General features: G+C 47.2%; 1 protein-coding gene across 5 annotated transcripts in view; it reads right to left on the minus strand.

The window, feature by feature from the left end:
• ASAP1 (ArfGAP with SH3 domain, ankyrin repeat and PH domain 1) overlaps nt 1-19,430 on the minus strand; it is a 2,617,237-nt gene that overhangs the window by 1,608,828 nt on the left and 988,979 nt on the right. For all 5 annotated transcript variants that reach the window (XM_069621633.1, XM_069621635.1, XM_069621634.1 and 2 more), the window contains one exon: nt 8,122-8,170. In XM_069621633.1, the coding sequence (XP_069477734.1) occupies nt 8,122-8,170 (49 nt within the window). The remainder of the gene's footprint in view (nt 1-8,121; nt 8,171-19,430) is intronic.

Genomic DNA, 19,430 nt, shown 5'->3' on the forward strand with positions numbered 1-19,430 from the left:
GGTTTGGTGGCGGCGCCCTTATTTGCCGAAAGCCCAGTCGCTGGTCGCGGCTGCGAGAGGGGCTTCGAACCCGAACGGTCCGAGGAGGCCGCCGGTGTAACCTGCGTCTCCTTGGGCGCTGATGCTTTCTTCATCTTCGACGAAGAAGAGCAATGGGTTGTGTGTTTATGTGTTGTATCGTGTGCGTCAGTGTCGCTGGGGTGTTCATCCCCATAAGCAGGGTGTGAGCCGAGCCCGTCGGGGCGGGGGACAGCCGACGAAGAGCGCGAGCGCTCTTTAGAGGGGTGTACGACTTCCGTAGCGGAGGTCGTGTTATCACGTTCCTCGTCACTGTCGGTGGTAGCAGCGGCGGGTGAAGACCCGGCCTTAGACATAGCGTAGGCCGCCCACCTCTTGACCCTACGGTCTTTTAGAGTCTTTGGCTTTAGGAGCCGACAAGCCGAGCAACCCTCCTCCACGTGATCGAGGGGCAAGCAGCGGTTACACCGTGAATGCTTGTCCTTCCAAGTAAACTTGCCCTTACAAAGTGGGCAAAACCTAAAGGGTGTCCTCTCCATAGCCGAGGCAATAAAGCGTGATAACTACCCCAAGGGAAAGGAAGGGGAAAAGGAAAGGCATTCTCAGAAAAAGAATCAGAGATGTCCCACGACCCCACTCTCCCTACTGTATTTGGCCTGCGAGGCCAGGCCACGTGTTCGGCAACGCCGACGGATCTCCTCCGTTCGTCCCCTCCGTCGCAGATCTTGCTCGGCGGAGACAGCTTCACCACTGCGTCGAGGGAGGGATCGATATATTAAATCTTTAAACAGGAAAAAACGACCAACGGTCGAGGAGATGGAATCTGCAATGTCTCTCGAGGGGCTCCGCGTAAAGGCGACCAGTAGCTGGGCGGAAAAAAACAATCTGAGGGACCTCGACGCGTGAGGGATTGTGGGTACAACACACGTCACTATAGAGATAGTATTTCAGACACGCCCGGTCGACGTCCCTTTTCGACTACGAAAAACAAGATGCAATACTCCGCAGTGACCACTGGATGTCGGACCTATGCACAGCATGTGATTCTAAGCAGATCAACAAGCATCAGAAACATATATATATTGTTTAATTCTCAAATAAACCTTTTAAATTTGCAAAACAAACTTACTTCTTGGCTCAGTGGAGTCAGGGGGATTCTAAGAGAGGTGTGTTATATAAGGGTCGTCATCCAGAGTACACGAACTGGACATAAAAATATATAAATAAGGGCTTCCCAGACCAGGCACTGACTTAGTGGGATTGCTTGATTGGAGTCATTTAACAGAGGATAATGATGTCGGTGTTTTACAAATTGAACCTGTTAAAATTGTCTTGAAACATGGAATAAAGCTGCCACGTATTCCACAGTATAAGATCTCGGTTGATGGTGAGCAAGCTTTGAAATGCATCGTCTCCGATTTTGTGCATCGAGGGGTGATTGAGGAAATTTCAGGTAGTTTGTGCAATAGTCCGATTTTGCCCGTGTAAAAAAAATGCCGATAATTAAATTCCTTTTAGTTTCATAATTGATCTACGTGCCATAAATAAGATCGTTGCACCACAATTTCCAATTGTGCCTGATGTGACGACAATATTAACTATGATTCCGGCTTCAGCTACTTACTTTAGTGTTGTGGACCTGAAGAACGCTTTCTTTAGTATTCCTATACACAACGACAGTAGATACTTTTTCGCGTTCACCTTAGGGGGACGTTCGTTTAGTTTCACCCGTGCACCGCAAGGTTACATGGAAAGTTCAAGCATCTATAGTAGGGCTTTGAAAGAGCTGCTCGATACCTCAGAGTTGCTCTCTACTTGTACACTGCTTCAATATGTCAATGACTTGCTTTTAGCCGCTGACGGAGAGCACTTGTAAGGAGGGCACTGTGTTGTTACTTATTCACTTGGCTAAACATGGACACAAAGCTTCACTTAAAAAACGTCAATATTGTTGTCAGGAGGTCGCCTATTTAGGCTATTTCCTGTCAAAGGTGGGAAGAAGTTTGACACCTGAACGGATAAAGCTAATTTCTGGCATGTCTGTCCCAAATACGCAGAAAGAAGTTAGAGCCTTGATAGGAATGGCTTCTTACTGTAGGCAGTGGATCCCGAACTTCTCCTTTGTGATCAAACCAATGTTGGCTTTGACGAAGAAGAGCATTTCTTCGCCATTGCCGTGGGACTTGGTACACCAGCAATCATTTGATTTGCTCAAGACTGCACTGTGCTCGGCACAGGTTTTGGGCACACCAAACTATGAAAAGGCCTTTGTGTTGTATGTGTATGAATGTGATGGATGTGCTTTGGCCGTATTAATGCAGGAACATGGAGGGAAGAATAGGCCGTGCGGTTACTTTTCTTCCGCCCTTGATCCTGTAGCATGCGCTTTGCCAAGATGTTTGCGAGCTGTCGCTGCTGCGTCTGTAAAACAGAGCTAGGGAATGGTCCTAGGCCATCCTTTAACCCTAATGGTACCTCACTCTGTAGATGTTCTACTGAACAGAACTCAAACGCAACACCTCACCTCCGCACGGTTAACAAGATATGAATTGATCTTGTTTGCGCCACACATACAAATTAAGTTGTGTTCTTAATCCGGCTGAACTATTACCTTTCCCGCAAGGTACTGCTTGCAGTGACGAAGAGTCACATGACTGCCTTTACACTACCGAACAAGAAACAAAGGGTAGAATCGACCTGAAAGATACTCCGTTGAACAATCCACAAGGGGAGCTGTTTTGCGACGGCTCCTGCTTCAAACTCCCAGATGGTACATCTGCAGCTGCTTATGCAATCACTACACTGAGCACGGTCGTGGAGACGAAGAGAATTACGCATAACTCTGCGCAGGCCACAGAGATTATAGCATTGACCAAAGCTTGTGAACTTTCCGAAAGGGCTTACAGTAAACATATATACTGACAGTCAGTATGCCTTTGGGGTGGTTCACAACTTTGGGAGACTTTGGTCAGAAAGAGGGTTCTTGACTTCACATGGTACAAAAATCCAGCATGGCTCCTTCATAGTACGGCTACTCTCAGCGCTTGCACTCCCTACTCAGCTAGCTATCATAAAATATGCAGCGCATCAGAAGATTGTAGATGATGTAGGAAAAGGGAACACTTTTGCTGATCAGATAGCCCAACAGACTGCCACTGATCTCTCTTCAGACATGTATACTTCAAGGGAAGCCACAAATGCCTGTACTATGGATGAGGGTATTGATGCCTTAAGGGATATCCAAGCTGATGCCACGTTAGAAGAGTGCAAGAAATGGGCTGAGGGCTTGGGGAAATGATGAGGATGATGGGTGTTGGGTGGACAGAGTTGAAGGAAAATGGCTACTTCCTGACGCCTACATTATGATGATGGTTGTTATGGATCATGGTCCCACACACATATGCGCTCGTAAAATTACCAAAATTTTGCAAAAAGTATGGGTAAATGACAAAATCTCTAAAGTAGCAGAATGTTTTGCAGGTTTTGGAAGATCTGTTCCCCATTAGAGTTCTACAGCCTCCAATTCTGGTCTGAGGTAGACATTAAAAAAACGTGGAATGTCTCAGTTCCTTTAGATTTGATAATAATGCCTAACAAGTCAGCAGATGTTAACTTCATCGGTTTACAATTGGCATCAACGCTATCAACCCTCCCTTTGGCCGACCCTGCTATTTGGGTAGCTGGTTGAATGAAGGTTTGGTAGCCCATCTTACGGACTATTTCTACCTTCCATGTTTCTTGTAGACATACAATATGGGCATTAGAAATAAATCCATGCCAATCTGAATCTTTATCCTTGCTCCCTGAGACATTTCACGAAAGGATTTGTAATAGGTTCGGCATTAACCGCATAGATGAAGTAGAATATCCACCTTCCTCTGTTTATTTTTAATTTGAAGGGGTTCCCATCAGTCCAGAATGATTTGGTTCTGCGCCAATTTATTTCGACATGGTGTTGAATGTGAACGGTGTGATCTTTGCCCAGCGGTCTTCGTCTTAGTTGTACAGTGGAGCCCATAGGTGGTAGAGTTCTAAAATCAACTGCAAGGAGATCTTCTACATGAGATTGGTGTGCCAAATAGATCTTAATATTCTATTGAGAGTTCAATGGATCAGGTAACCTTTTGGCATGCTTTATGTCTGTATGAATGATACGTAAACAGCAGTTTTTATGACATAGCCAATGGGTACATTTATTCATCAAAGAATCTGTATTCTCCAATGCGTTCCCGTTAAGTTTAGGGACTGCTGTCATGTACAAACCACTGGGCTCTGGCGTAGTACCCATTGAATTGCAACTTCCCTGTTGCCTGCAGTGGCCTTCTGGCGGTTGTTTCAGTACACCTAGAGCATGATTTCCATGTACATGTTGCTTTATGAATTCACTTCAATAACTCTGCATATTGGTTCTTAAACTTGTGATGTTGCCTTGATACATACTATTATAACCTTGGCTACATCGATTAATGGTCTAATATGTGTACTTGGAGCAGTGCCCTAACTTGCATAAAACACTGCCCCTTGATTGATCCTACGTATAGTTACAGGATTTTGCAAGATGGGGAGTGCAACATTCCCCTTATGAAGATCATACCGAAGATTACTATCTGTGCCTACAATGATCTTAACAAGTATATTAAAAATGTCGAAATCGGAATTTTCACTTCGGACATTTCACTTTTTGCACATCAGTTTTTGATACTGCATACAGCACAGTGTGGTCAAATCCACTGGCACTAATAAAAATGAGCATATCGAAATAGTACACGATTTGGATTCTTTAAGAGCAGAAGATGGCACTTCATTTGGGTTATAAGATCTCAGAGCAGATGGGGGGGTGGGAAACAGGGTTAAAGGGGTGGGGATGTTGGGGAATGAGTAAATGTTCACAATAGACCTTGTTATGTTATGAAAAAACGTCCATCACAAACTAAAATAATAAGTAGTATCACACTGTATGTTTGAACTTTTTTGGTAACGATGTAAAATCAATTAAAATTGTTTTAAAAAAAAAAGATCTGAGCAAATATGTTTGAGTTTTTCCTCTAACTCAACTACTGGATAGTTGAGACAGATTACAGTTATTGCAGAGCAGTAAAACGATTGGAACGTTGAATATCTGGATGCATGGTACAATGGGAAACAAATGGCACTTCATAATTATTTCCCTCCAATTAGCCTAATGGGCAAGGAGTCTGTCATACCAGGAGCAAATAGTTCCTGCGTGATGTGTGGGGCTTGTTTGACATGCGGCTTATTCAAATCAGGAGCAGACATAAGCAATCCTCCAGGCGGCAATCTCAGCCGTTTTATCATTAAGGAAGGCAGGATTCAACATTGGTGAAAGATGTTATTTAACACTTGTCTGGGCAAGGTCCATGAGCAGGAGTTCAATCTCCCAAAAGATATTCTTACCTTGTGAGACATCAGGTATCAGAGCTTCCAAAGGTGGTGCAGGTCTCTTTTTTGGGGGAACCCTTAAAAAGATCCATAATGTTGGCCTCCATTTAAAAAAAGGAGGATAAAAGGCAATATATGAAATTGGTATAAAATAAGATCTTAACACTGTATGAGGAATGCCCAATTGGCTCAAGGTACTTGTCCCAAGTCTGTCTCCCCATACCCGCCACCACAAAACAATAGGTAGATTTTGAGGGATTCAGCAACTGCAACAAATATCAAAGGACATGGAGTGGTTGGTGTTTGCAGAAAATCAAAAGGACCGTTACATCAAGAGAGATAAAGGGGGTAGGTCTCCAGAAGCCCTCTGGCAACAATAGCAACTGTTGCACCTACCGGCACTTCTCCCGTGTTACTCTCGCTGGTACTGCCATATTGCACAACAGCTTCACCGCCAGCACGCTGGCTGGTATGATGGAGGGGGCAGGGCCAAACCCATAGGCGAATCAGCACCGGATTCTTCTCACTTCCTAAAAGCTTTTTCTGCCTCCCAGCTGCCAGTGCCCTTATCCGTGAGGGCACCATCATCTGCTGGTATGGAGAGCGCGTCACTAAACATGTAGGCGTTTCAGCGCAAATCCTTCCTCCTTCGTTAAGTCCTTTGCTGTCTCCCAACTGCCACTACCCATATCAAGATTGAGGTGGTGTGGCCCACTACACAGGTGCATCAGTGCCAGGCCCTTCCTCAAGTCCTTTGTTGCCTCCAAAATGCTGACGCCCTTATCTGCACTTAATTAGATCATCCTCATCTAAGCTCGTGTCAGTCTGGCCGTTGTCTCCAGCCCACCTCCAGCTCCTCCTATGACCTAACCCATTCAACCCACTTTAATCAACCTCCTGCGAAGTGTATCTTTAGAACTGACAACTTTGAGTTGGACTGAAGTGTTAGGGGAGCCCTTTTGCGGTCCATTTAGAATTTCATGCATAGGAATATTTACCTATGTTGCACTGGTTATTGAAGTATAGGATTGCTTTCTTCTTCTAAGGGTGAATGTACATATCAGTTATATAGTAACTTTGTGACAATCTTGGACTAGAGGTTGTACTTGCTCACTTTGCATTTTAAAGGCCTAATACATCATTACATATTTATTGTACTTAAACATGTCTAACTTGAATCATTTGGTGGTCTGTGTTGACTCTCTGTAGCCCTAGACTGCTCTCACAGTCCTCATGAGACTAAGCATTGCTGCTCTGCTAACTTACGTTGATTGGTTTGGCTAGTCCTCAGTGTCTCCCTGTTAACCATAGTATGGTGTCCTCCCAAAATTCACCCCACACGGTTGATCTAGGAAATCAACCCTAACATGGGCCATGGCAAATGAAAAGTAGACCACTCCACACTTGCAAAGATTCTTGCCTAGGTGGATGTTGTAACGTCCAAGTAGTCTGTCTGGATCTGTTTGACGACTGTGCTGCTAATTTAGCGGGTGAAAAAACATCACAAAGAGTGTGGGTGGTCTCTGCTGCAGGTGCCGTTTGTCTTGTTGTCATTTTGTCTGACCCGACAGGGTGTGCAAATGGAAAATCAAGTCTGGCGTAAAGCCTCTACGCAGAGGCCTCTGGGGGAACTCGTGGCACAGCTTGTGAAGGTTGCAGACCTCAGAGCACCAGGGGGATTTGTGTCCTCCAGCTTAAACACAGTAGTCTTGATCTGTATAGGCCCTGTAATAAAGCTATGTAGCGCCTCAGCTGGTTGTCTGGTGGAGCAGAGAGTCCCCTCAGAGCAGCCGGAATGGAGGACCTCTGCTGGGATGCCCTGGAGAAAAGGGGACTTATCTTATTCTGCTTGTCCGGTTTTGATTTTTGCAGTACAAATTAATTCAGATGTTCCAGAATAGATCTTGAAAGAAATCTCACAGAATGAACTGGAGTTCCATAGTTGGTCCCATGAACTCTAAGCAGAGGTCCTGGAGATGCGCGGCCGGGAAGGCACCCTCACCGGAAGAACACCTGCTAAAGCCACAGGTGACTGACATGCACTGGAGCAGCTAGGCACCGCAGGGCGGCTATGAAATGAGAAACAATGTGGGGAAATGAATATGTTCAGTAAAAAAATAAAATCTGCTCCAACGTGGGGCAGGGCCATTTCGGTTCACACAAAAAAATGCAACAAAAAAAAAAGGTGGACTGAGGTAAGGCACCAGAGGGTGGAAGTAGTGTAGCGTGGTCACGCCCACAGCCCGTTGTTTCAAAATTAAAGGGGAAACTTGCTATTTTTCTAGCCAAAAAGGTCCCAGTTCTGTCCCTATGCAGGTACGCCCATATAGTATAGAGGAAAGGGGACGGGACGTAGGAGTAAGCAGTAATTTAAAACATCTCACCTACCGGCTATCAGTCACAGGTAGACAGTGTGCTATTAAAAGCGTGGGCATATTCAGGCATTATATTGGGAAAGGGATAATACAAGGGATACACAGATTTTGATTCCTGTCACATTCAGAAATCAAAGTTTTATTTTATTGAGTTTTACTCTGATGACAATGATACAATCAGAAGGGGGGAAACTGTGCACTTATGAAGACAATTCTGAAGAAAACAAGTTTGTCTTTAATCATCAATTAAGAACGTCATAAGCATTCAAGAGACTGAGTTGCAGAATGAGACAGGATAGAAAATGTAGGATAACTCATGCATGCTTACGCAATGTACTCCTGCTCATCCTCTGCCTGAAAGTGGTATGTTCTATTATCTGAAACAAAGAAAATCGATATTAGAGGTTACATTTTATGCATCATATGGAAAATATCAATACCTTCTAGTCACATTCTCGCGTTTCCATAAATGTCTCCAAGTATAGGCTGTACTTCACGTTTGCATAGTGCCCTAAGCTGAATCCGTTCTGGCATGATGTAGTTTATGGTTCATCAGTAATCCTGAATTCTGAAATAATCTTAACATCCAGGCAATTAATTCCTAGGGTTTCAAAAGATTCCTCCTTGAGATTTTAGGTATTGGTTGAGGGATCCAATGAAAAAATATACTCCGGAGAAACCCGTTTTAAAGAAGTTTTCATCATTCAGCCATTTTATAGATATTTGGGATTTTTTTTGCTGATGTTATCCACTATGAATGCCCACACGCCTCTACCAATGCAGCTGGCCAGTTCTTCCCACTTATTATTTATCATAATGAATTCAAGTATTTAGGAATGTAATAATTATTTTATGTTTATATGATTGTATGATCTGATTTGTTTTTTTTTTATTGGCAGTTGCAACACAGCAGAATCAAGCAGAACAAAACCATATTTGAGGCATTTTAACAATGGCTCTTTTTAAAGTTTCTTACCCCAACAATGAAAACACATCCCTCCCTTCCCCATCCACCAAAGTCCCCCCCTCCCTTCATCCCTCACCGCAAACCCCTCCCTCTCCACACCGGATAGCAAAGTTACGTGGTGAAAAAATCCAGAGTACAGCGCGCTGCTACTTGATGTCCATTCCTGGGCAGTGGATGTTAGGTAAGAATAGGTGCAGTCACACTGGTATTAGGTAACCCACCTTTTGGTATAGGTCCATACTACACAAGTTGGTAATGTGACTGCGTAGCGAGGCCTAGCTCAAGAGGGGTAAATGTGAGCTGTAGAGCTGTACAAATGAAATCCGTAAATATAAGCAGCCAAGCAACAAATACACTTAAGGTTTCTGTTATAAATAGATATGTATTTAGTTAACACATTTTTAATAAGCGTTCTTTAAAAAGGCAAATTCATGTAACAATATAAATATACTTTAAATTTACTTTTTACAATCAGAACAAGTTAGTGGATAATCTTTGGATATGCTTCTTACACAATTCCTACACCCTGAGGTGACTATACTTTGCCGATTCTGAGGTTGCAAAAAGGAAAAGTTTAATGAAGGAAAAAGGTTAAACAGGGTCTCCGTTAATGTGAGGACAACTAAATCTTCCAATGAAGTCTAGACAAGCCTTTCCCAGCAGTAACACTTCACAACAAGCTACCCCCTATGAGGGACAAACAATATCAAAGTCAATGGACTAGACGAATCTTCAAGGAGCTAGGCCAGCAATTCAATTGGAACATAGTCTATGGAGCTGAGGCACTTCTTAGATCAGAAAACAGTCTTGCACAAAGTTAGGGTTAGTAGAAAATCACTTGTAGGGTCACAAGCTAGTGAAAAGAGTTGGAATCAACTCTAAAAGTAAGCCACTGCAATTCCCAACTGAGAAAAGCACAGCTTAAAGACAATGAGGTAAGTACCCCAAGTCTAAACAGTACCTCTGGGTTGAAGAAATGTGGTCCAGCTGGATTCTGTCTTGTTACAGCAGTGCAGACCCCGTTTCCTGACCCTCAGTCGTGGGGACAAGAGGGAGGATTTCTGGAGGGCCCATGCAGCAGTACTTGGGAGGTCGTTGGCAGCAACGGGTTCTTTTCGGTTCAGCAGCACTTTGCGGTTTCAGCGCTTAAAAAACAGCACAGTCGCGGATCTCGGATACCGGTTGGGCTTCCTTCACTCCTTGGGGTCCTGCACTCTGGTGAGGGGACTCGAGCTGTGGTCATCCTGCTTCTAGAGGGGCCTTACGAGACTCCTGGTGCTTCTAGCAGAATTTCAGATGTTGCATTCGACTACGGATCACTCGACCCCTGGCACTCGGTTCTTGCAGAAATTAAGTAATACAGCCAGTCGGGAAGAGGGTCCAGTGGAGTTTGTCTCTGGGTTAGTTGATCCCACTAACCCCAGGGGAGAAGTCGTCCATTCCGGAGCTTCTCTGTCGAATTGAAAAAAGGTGTTTCAGCACAGCAGCAGGGCTTCACCGGGCAATTCAAACATCCAGGAGGATGCATCAAGCTTTGTTCACGGTTTGTCGGGTCTTTCTCCCAGTGATTGACTCTGCCTCTAGTCCCAAAACACCTTGACTTCAAAGCAGATTTCTCCCATTAATGCACAGCCTAGGCTGTCAATCACACAGCAGGGTGGCTGTCCTAAAAGGACAGCCAGCCAGCCAATCAGGACTGGTTGCATTCAGGCATTCTGAGAGACAAAAGACAGGGGAGTCTGGGACCCTCCCCCACATCCCGTCCTTCCAGGCGCACTGGAGCCAGGGGTGGACTTCAGGGCTGATGCCCACCAACAGTAAAACCAATGGCTAAAATATGTTTCAACACACAGAGTAAAACCCAAGAAAGACCTCAAACAGAAAACAGTGAAAAAATAGGACCGGGCCATTTTGACGAAATGGTCACCCATGGCTGCTGTACTGCAGCTGAGGGTCCAGCCCGCAGTAGAAAAGCACAATGGTAGGAAAAATTCAACCACTGCCACCAGCCGTTTAAAGTATTGAGGGTAACATAAAAATGTTACATGATAGTGTGGGATAAGGGGCGTAAGCCCCAGCACTCCACATAAGATGGTGTGTGCTGAATCTACAAAGAGAAAAGATAAGTAAAGCCAATTTCACTTCACTATTCTTGGGAACTGCAGTTCACCCAAGAAAAGGCATTTAAACCTTAGGAGAAATTAAAGGATTTCTCTGACACTGCACTGAAGGTGCTGTGTGTCACCATACAAAACATAGATGCCTGTGGAGTTTGTCAGACTCCAAAAACTGTTGAAACACAAAATCTAAACCAGGTAACACATGGGAGTGAGAAGGGTTAACATTAAAAATTCCTAAAGTCCAGCAAAAGAGCTGGGGGTATCCATGGTGGGGGGAATTAAGCACTAAAATTAAAGTTTTCACTAACAGTGGCAGCCCGCGTTCTCCTGTCGGGTCAAGCGTTCAGACCATAAATCTTATTACAACTACTCCCGATTTGTATTGGGCAGAACCATCACACACCTTTCACACATTCACGTGATGGTCTCTGATTGTGTAGCAGCCCTGTCAGCTGCTCCATCTATCTCATATCTCAGGTTTTCAGGGCCAACTTTTCGCACACTGGGAGCAGTGCCCTCTTCCTTCCCCCAGCTAGGCAAGCATGCACAGCCAACAGCAGGACATGGGCCGTATGTTGTAACCTCCTCCATTTCCCTTCAAGAACCTCTGCTACAAACAGCACCCACAGGAGATCCAGGTGACTCTTTTCCATCAAGGGCCTTTATCCATCCAAGAACCTCCTTCCAGATGCCCTGGGCCTCCCTACACCCCCACTACATATGCCACTAGTCAGCTTGCTGGCCACAACCTCTCCAACATCTGGGGTCTATCCCTGGGAACATCTTTGATAACCTTCCCGGGACTCACGCCCCTCTATACAATAGTTTAATGACATGGAGTTTATACTGGCATGCTATTGGCATTCCTACACAACATTCTGCTCTGTTCCCGATCCAGGTCTACTTCCATATCTTTCTCCCATCTCCTCTTGTGCATCTCTATGTACAAGCCCCGTGTGACAATCAGGGTCCGATACAATTTTGAAATAAAGCTCCTCATGGATGTGCCGGTGCTCAGCACCACCTCAGTGGCTGTCCGCTCACTCTGCAGCGCCTCCTTCCACCTCTCCGACATCAAAGCCTCTAGCCCCCCCCATGGCCAAACTCTGTTCCAGGACATTAATTTCCACAAACTACTCTCCCGTTCGTTCTTGTCCAACTCTCGCCAATCCTTCCTCAAACCAATCTTGAAACCTGGTGTGGTCCGGAATGTGGTCCTGTATCAGGGGCACCCATATATAGCTCAGTGGGGACGGCCATGTCGTAATTTCGCCCATTTCCCTTTTGATTCTCCATATTGCCCATATCAGGCCGAGGATGCGATGCTCGTGAACTCTTCCGAGTGTAGCCTTAGGGGGCGCCCAGAGCCATTCTCCTAATGTAACTGCCTCCACAGGTGGTTCTCTATTCGCACCCATTGCCTCCGTTTGTCTGCTCTCAGGTGGGAGACCAGCGCCCTGAACTGTGCAGCCCTGTAGTACATATCTGGCAGCCCTACCCCACCCTGCTCTCTCAGCTGTATTAGTACCCTGTAGGGCACCATCTGTTTTTGTCCCTGCCATATGAATTTGTTTACCTGTTGCTACTGCTCCATAAAATGTGTGTCAGGCATTGTAATAGGCAACGCCTGATATAGGTATAATACTTTGGGGAGCAATGTAATTTTAACAGCGTTTAGCCTACCGAGCCATGACAGGGAGAGTCTCAACCATACCTCAATTTCCCCAAAGAGTCTATGCAACAGCGGGGGGTAATTTATCACATAAAGGTCATCCAGATTCTTGGGTGTTCGTACCCCCAGGTACCTTACGCTCTCTGTTTGTATTGGGATCCCGAGATCACCCATAACCTCTCCCTGTTCCTGTGCATCTTGGCTAATGGGAAATAGGACTGATTTGTCCATATTGAGCCAAAAATCAGACACGTGTCCATAATCATTCATTGTTCGGAGGGCCCGCAGACTGAACCAACTGCCTTAGAAACATGAAGGAGAATGTAATCTGCGTACAGGCTGACCTTATACTCCATGTACCCCACTCTTATGCCTGCTATCTGTTCTTCCCTCATTTTCATACTCAATGGCTCTATTGATAGTGCAGAAAGCGGGGGGGGGAGCAACAGTGGACAGCCCTGCCTTGTGCCTTTTCTAAGACAAATTACCTGGGATGTCAGACACAAATATGTCTTAAATGTGGAGAAATGAATGCGGGACTGGTACATATGTTCTGGGCATGCCTAGAAATAAGGAGATTCTGGGGAGAGCTAGTGCACCTCATGGCGGAGAGAGAGATAAATCTGGATGTGAAATCTATGTAGGCGTGCATGGTAGGGGTGGTTCCCCAGGACGTGCAAATTGAAGCACATAAGTAAACTTAAAGACCTGGCTTACATTCTAGCTAAGTACAGAATAGCTATGAGCTGGAAAGCAAGCAACAGACCGAAAGTAGAAACCTGGTGGCATGATCTTCGGAAATGGGCAGATGCGAAACAGTGGTGTGGAGCGAGGCAGTAGGCAGAGGCGGGGAGGAAGAAGCATAAACGTTGACAGCCTGGAGGCAATTAGTAGCTACTCTGTCTGGGTCTGGCCAGGGAAGCCTGGAGGACGACGGTTCTTCAAAGGGATAGGAGGGAGGGTCGCGCTCAGAGATGCTGGTGGAAGGCAGTGATGTGTGGTAGGCCTGAGACAAGGGAGGGAGGGGGCAGTGGAAATGAAACGAAAACTGCACATGAGAATTGGAATGTATAACTTGTGTACTGTATGGTTTTCACATTGGAATTAATAAAATGTTTTAAAAATAATCATTAAAAAAATGAATGACCTGGGATGTCTTCCCATTAACCACCACACGCAAACCTGGTTCGGCATAGATCGCGCCAATCGCGCGCCACATTCTATCCCCCCAAGTGCACCTTACGGAGTACTGTGAACAAGAACCACCATTCCACTCTATCAAACGCCTTTTCGGCATCAAGACCAAGTAATACGAAGTCCCACGGTTCGGCTGAGAGATGTTCCATAAGGTCCAGGGTCTTGCGTATGGCATCAGTACCCTTTTGCCCGGCAATAAATCCCACCTGATATGGGTGGATCAGTTGTAGCATCATCCCTTCCAAGCAGGTTGCCGATATGCATGTGAATATATTTTCATCCACACTGAGTATGGATACGGGGCGGAATGAGGGGCACCTTGTCGGGTCTTTCCCTTTCCTGGGTATTACCATTAACAAACCCTGCTAAAAGATGCCAGGACGACCCCCGTCTCCAGTATTTTATTGTATATCTTGGTCTTTTGGCTCAATAGGACACCCGAAAATCTCTTAGAAAATCCCCTTGTGTACCCGTCCTCACCTGGGGCCTTCCCATTGGGGAGCCTTTGGATTGCAGCCAGAGCTTCCACCTCCGTTATCAGGCTCTCTAAAAGCAGGACATCTGAACCGGAAATGCCCCCTCCCTGCCCCCATGTCCACACATTCAGGAAATTCCTCTGGCTTCCTCTCTAAGTCTGAGCACTCTGTCAAATAGGCCTTCATAAAACTGTGCACACACTTCTGCTATCTCCGTCGGTGTATTCCTAAGAAAGCCCCCCTTCATCCCTCAACCTCGCAACCCCTCTGTCCGCCCTCTGTGCTCAGAGTCTTGCGACTAGCAGAGCATCAGCCTTATCCCCTTTTTCATAGAACGCTTGTTTAAGATATTTTAATTTTCATAGAGTGTACCCCAGGTCTTAGTGCCTTCAACTCTACCCTCTTCTTCTGTATGGCCTGCAACACTTCCTTTCTCATACCAACCCCCTGCATGCATCTGTAACTCTCTTTCGGCAATTTCCTTTCTAAGCACATCCTCCAATAGCCTCCGTTCCCTCTTTTTCCGCCCCCTCCAGGCTGCGTTTCACGCATCCCAGACCACGTTAATCTCCACCCTCCCACCCCCCCATTGTCATTTATATAAAAATATTCAGTAATGTCCCCCGTGAGCTGTTTAGCAAAGAGTGGGTCCCTCCATAGGGAGTCATTGCAACTCCCTCTACTATCCGCTGTATTAATCCCCTCTATGTCTAATTCCATCACCACCATGTCGTGGTCGGTCCATCCCACCAGACGGATGGTGCAGTGGATAGTTCCAAACCCCCCCCCCCCCCCCCCGTCGCCTGAACCCTGTTTTGGAGCAGGTTGCCAATTCCAGTATAGGTAGCACGGGGGGCAGAGAAAAATGTATACCCCTTCTGTCCCAGGTGTATCCATCCATCACCCCCTATGCTACGATATTGCTGCCTAGGTATCCCTCCCTCCGCGCTCCCTCAGGCGCAACTAGGCACTTCAATGGCTTCCTATCAAGCATTTCGTCCGCCCAGGAGTTAAAATCCCCACCAATAACAAAGGGATCCCTTACGTGGGTCATCATAGGGAATGTTGAATAAATTCAACCTGACCCTGATTTGGGGCATAGAGCTCTGCCAGGACTATCCTCATCCCATCCAGGGAGCCTTGTATTGTGAGCAGATGCCCGTCAAACAGTTTTGTAACCACTCCCCCTGCAGCTGGAATTGTTTATGCAGTATTATTCCCACTCCTTCCTGCTTCGCCAGCCCAAATGCCCAGTGGACTTACTCAATTCCTGCACCTCGCAACGACCCCTCCTCCCCATCATCAACATGGTTTCTTGTAGGAACAACTTTGCAGAACTCATTCGCAACAAGTGACCTCTTTGTGGGCGTGTTCCTCCCTTTTACATTCAGGGTTCGCAGTGCTAGACTCCTACCTCCCCACTAACTAGTAGCCATCATCACATGTACTGGCATGTCCCCATCGTCACATACTCTCTACATGCAAGCCCACATTGCCTCACTTCCAGCAGTCCATGGAGTTGCCAATTTTTAACCTCGCAATTATCACAAGCTACCCGTTGTCACGATTCATGCCCCTGGTCATCATGGCCAAACCAGCCTTTTGGTTGGGGCCAGATTACAGGCTTCCATTGTGGCCTCAAGGGCTACAAAACACCATCAGGGACTCTTTTGGAGCCAGGCTCATACTGTTATGTGAAGGACAACCTTTGGATTGGGACTTCAGTTAACATAGAGGCACTCCCATAGCTCAGTTCCAAAGAACTGAGCTATGCGGTCTAGTGTTTCGGGTGTGGCTGGGCCTGGGACTACTTTACATGGAACTACTTTACTTGGGCTATATAAGCCACACCAAAACAAAAGCACATGCTTCGGGTTATTCTGCAGTTAGCAGCGTAATGCTCACCGTGTCCAGTTCTCATCTCCAGTGTTTCTTGCATCCTGACACGTGCTGAATCCTGTATCTGCAAGAAGAACACCATTATTCAGCACTTATCTGTAAGTAGCAGCTTGGTTTTGGTCTTGAATCTTCATCTTCAAACTACCACCAGCTGCTCACCTGAATACACGCGATCCGGGGATTCTTCATCACGACGCCGCATCCATCTTCGGAATGTTGCAGCAACCTGAAAAAGGCAAAAAGAGACATTATTAGTGAGCGCTCGCTCACGGCCACGTAAGGACAACGAAAACCACTTACCTCTCCTTGATCTCGGAACATCACAGCGGCCCGGAACATCATAACGACCTGCAAAGGAAGAGGCGCAGGCACAGCTCAGCAAAAAGAAAAGGCAAAAAGCACCACACATTCACTTACCTTGCTGGGATTCTCATCCTATACAGCACGGCAACACCAAAACTCTCAATCTCATCTCAGGGAAAGAAACTAAAGACATTAATAACAACAAAGAGGAAAAGGGCAAGATAAAAGACTGTAAAACAGTAGTACCTACTTCATCAAGCAAATCGGAGTCACAGCAGGCCTGGACCCGAACACTGGGCAACGCACCAGTGAAGCAACTAGCTTGCAGAACGCCCACACCTCCAACGCGCCCTTGCACAGAGACACAGGACGGAGAGCACACCATACCGAATATTAAGGTGAGGAGAGGGATTAGACTTAAGGGAGGAATTCCAGGCTGAGGGAGGTGGGAATCAATCCAAGAGAGACATTTAAGCATTATATCTAATTCTCCTGTATTGCAGGCGCTATCCACGTCCAACACACTATCAAGAGAGAGGGTGCAAGAGTGCTACTCTTCCAGCCAGAGCTGAGTGGCGTCCCCGTGGATATCAGGTGAGCATAACACCCGTAGAATACCCCTATGTAAACTGAACATGAACTGTGTTAACTGTAACCTGCAACTTGCAGCAAAGATTGTAGAGACGTCCTCCGTCCTGCTGAGGGCCACCTTGGGGTGAGAGCACAATGCCCCCTTTGCAGATCTCACAGGTACCATGCCATCCCCCCTTTCAGGAGGAGGCATGCGCTCCCGACCTCCCATTCCCTGTGGTGCGGCTCATGGGTCTTAGCGTGGCGACGGACCATTCAGATGCATACTTGTGCCCAGTCTGTCCCCTCTGGCGTCTGAGAAAGCCTGGTGGTGGTGCCTGCTGTCCTCTCTTCTTGGCTGGGCTCTTCTTTTGATCATGCGCCGGCCCACGGTCAGTGTCTGCTCTGCCTCCTCCGCTGAAATAATCTGATATTCTATTTCTTCTACTTTGAACTGCAAGGCGAATGGGTATGCCCATCAGTACCTTGCCCCTTTTTTTAGACAGCCATTTTGTGAGCAGGCAACAGTCTCTCCTCCGGGAAAGCATCAGTTTGGAGAGGTCCTGGTAGATCGTTGTGTGAGCCTTCATATTCCAGATTTTGATACAGTTGTGCTCTGACCAGCACCTCCACTTTGTTCTTAGATCTCGAGACCCTGGCCACGACGGAGCGTGGGGCGCTGCTGTATGGCTTGCCACCCCTTTGCTCTCTCTTCAGTTGCACCTCTTTTCCCCCTTCTGCCGCAAAAAGAAGGTTGACAACAGCCTGCACTTTGTGTTCTACTTGCAGTGGAGTTTTCCCTGCTGTCTTCAGGCACAGCATGCAGATATTGTTCGTCTCCCTCGTCTCCAAGTTGTCCATTTTCAGGGTCACCACCTCCTCACCTAGTTCCAACTCGGTCATCCGAGCATCAAGGTGATTTCGACCTTGCCAGTGTTTAGCTGATTGTTCTCCAGGCTCACCACCTTGCGTTCCACTGTTCCAACCATTCCTGTGAGGTCTGCCAGAGATGCTTGTAAGTACAGTCAGAGTGCCTTAATCTCAGCCAGGATACTCCCATGGTCGTCCTTTGTGAAAAAATGCAACATATCTACTTCCGTAAGCAGCCTCCCCTCAGGCGCCGACCCCTGCACCCAGCCGTGCCTTACCGTCTTCATGTTCCTGGGTACCTGCATTGAGGATCATTGCTGTGGGCCCTGTCCCCTCCATTGGCCACCTCCTGGGGCTTTGCTCTGGGTGAGCCCCCAATCTCTGGTCTCCTGCTTTGTCCACTGTGGGCACCATGCCCCTGCTCCTCTAGCCCGGAGGGAGGTGATCTGTAAGGGGGGACTGATTCTCCCTCAACCGTACAGTCGGCTGTCTCCCACCTGACGCTGAGCCTGCACCAAGACTGCTCACTCCCAGCTATTGCTGCCTCTCTGCCACCTCTGTCTGCAGGAGGGATGTCCTCCTCAATCTGGGGGATCTGCTCTGGTAGCTAGGGATCCTCCCCAGGATTTCTGCCCTTCTATTGACCCTCTGCTGCCCAACCACAGGCCTTGCACAAGTGCCAGTCACCCAGGATCCCCTGTGCTCTCCTGAGTCCTGACGATCAAGTCTGGTGGCTCCCCTGTGAGCAGCAGCGCAAGTGGACCCACTGTCCCTGCAACAGGGGGCGAATTCCAACACGTGGATCCACAGAAACTGACTCCCATAGCCACTTTCTCAACTCTGGATTCGAGGAGTTCCAGGACAATGTGCGCATGGCGCGCCGGGGAAGAACTTCGGTGCAGCCCCCCTGCCGTGCCCCACTCACAGCAGCTGTAGGACCAAGTTGGGTACCAGGCCCCCTAAAACGCCATCACCCTGCAGGGCCAAGGGAGCTCATAATCCTCTTTCGTGACACAGCAGCAACCGGAGCTGCAGTCCTCTATCGGCAGCCTCCTCACATGCGGCATGGCAGCCGTGATCTCCATTGTGCTGCACAGCCTCGGGCACAGTGAAATTCATATGGCAGGGGGTCTCCGAGGCCCTCACCCTGCAATCCCGTACCTTCCTTGGGATGCCACAGGGTTCTGGCAGCATGCCCACGAAGGGGCTGTTGCACTGTGACCCGCCTGCGGTGTCTCACTGCGCACTGAGAGCTGGGCACTCCTGCTGCGCCCTTGTTGCTCAGCTCTCTTCATGCCCGAGCCCTGCCGCCCCGTGGGTCTCTGCTTTCCTGTGTGTCACAACCTTCCAGGCTCTCCAGGGAGTTCCAGACCTTTTCCACAGCACTTATGCCCCTGTTGTAGATGTCGGGATGGCATTAATTAGCTCGTTCCCGACTCTTATGCACTGGAAGAAGCTAGAGCCTCAGCTAAGGTGGCCATACTGCTTCATGCCCCTTAGTGGTCTCATGATCTGCTTTTTATAGATTTGGTCAAGCAACAACAAAAAAACATTTGTATAGCA

Source organism: Ambystoma mexicanum, chromosome 5q, assembly GCF_040938575.1.
Source record: "Ambystoma mexicanum isolate Mex_15411 chromosome 5q, UKY_AmexF1_1, whole genome shotgun sequence".
In the NCBI taxonomy this organism is placed as follows: domain Eukaryota; kingdom Metazoa; phylum Chordata; class Amphibia; order Caudata; family Ambystomatidae; genus Ambystoma; species Ambystoma mexicanum.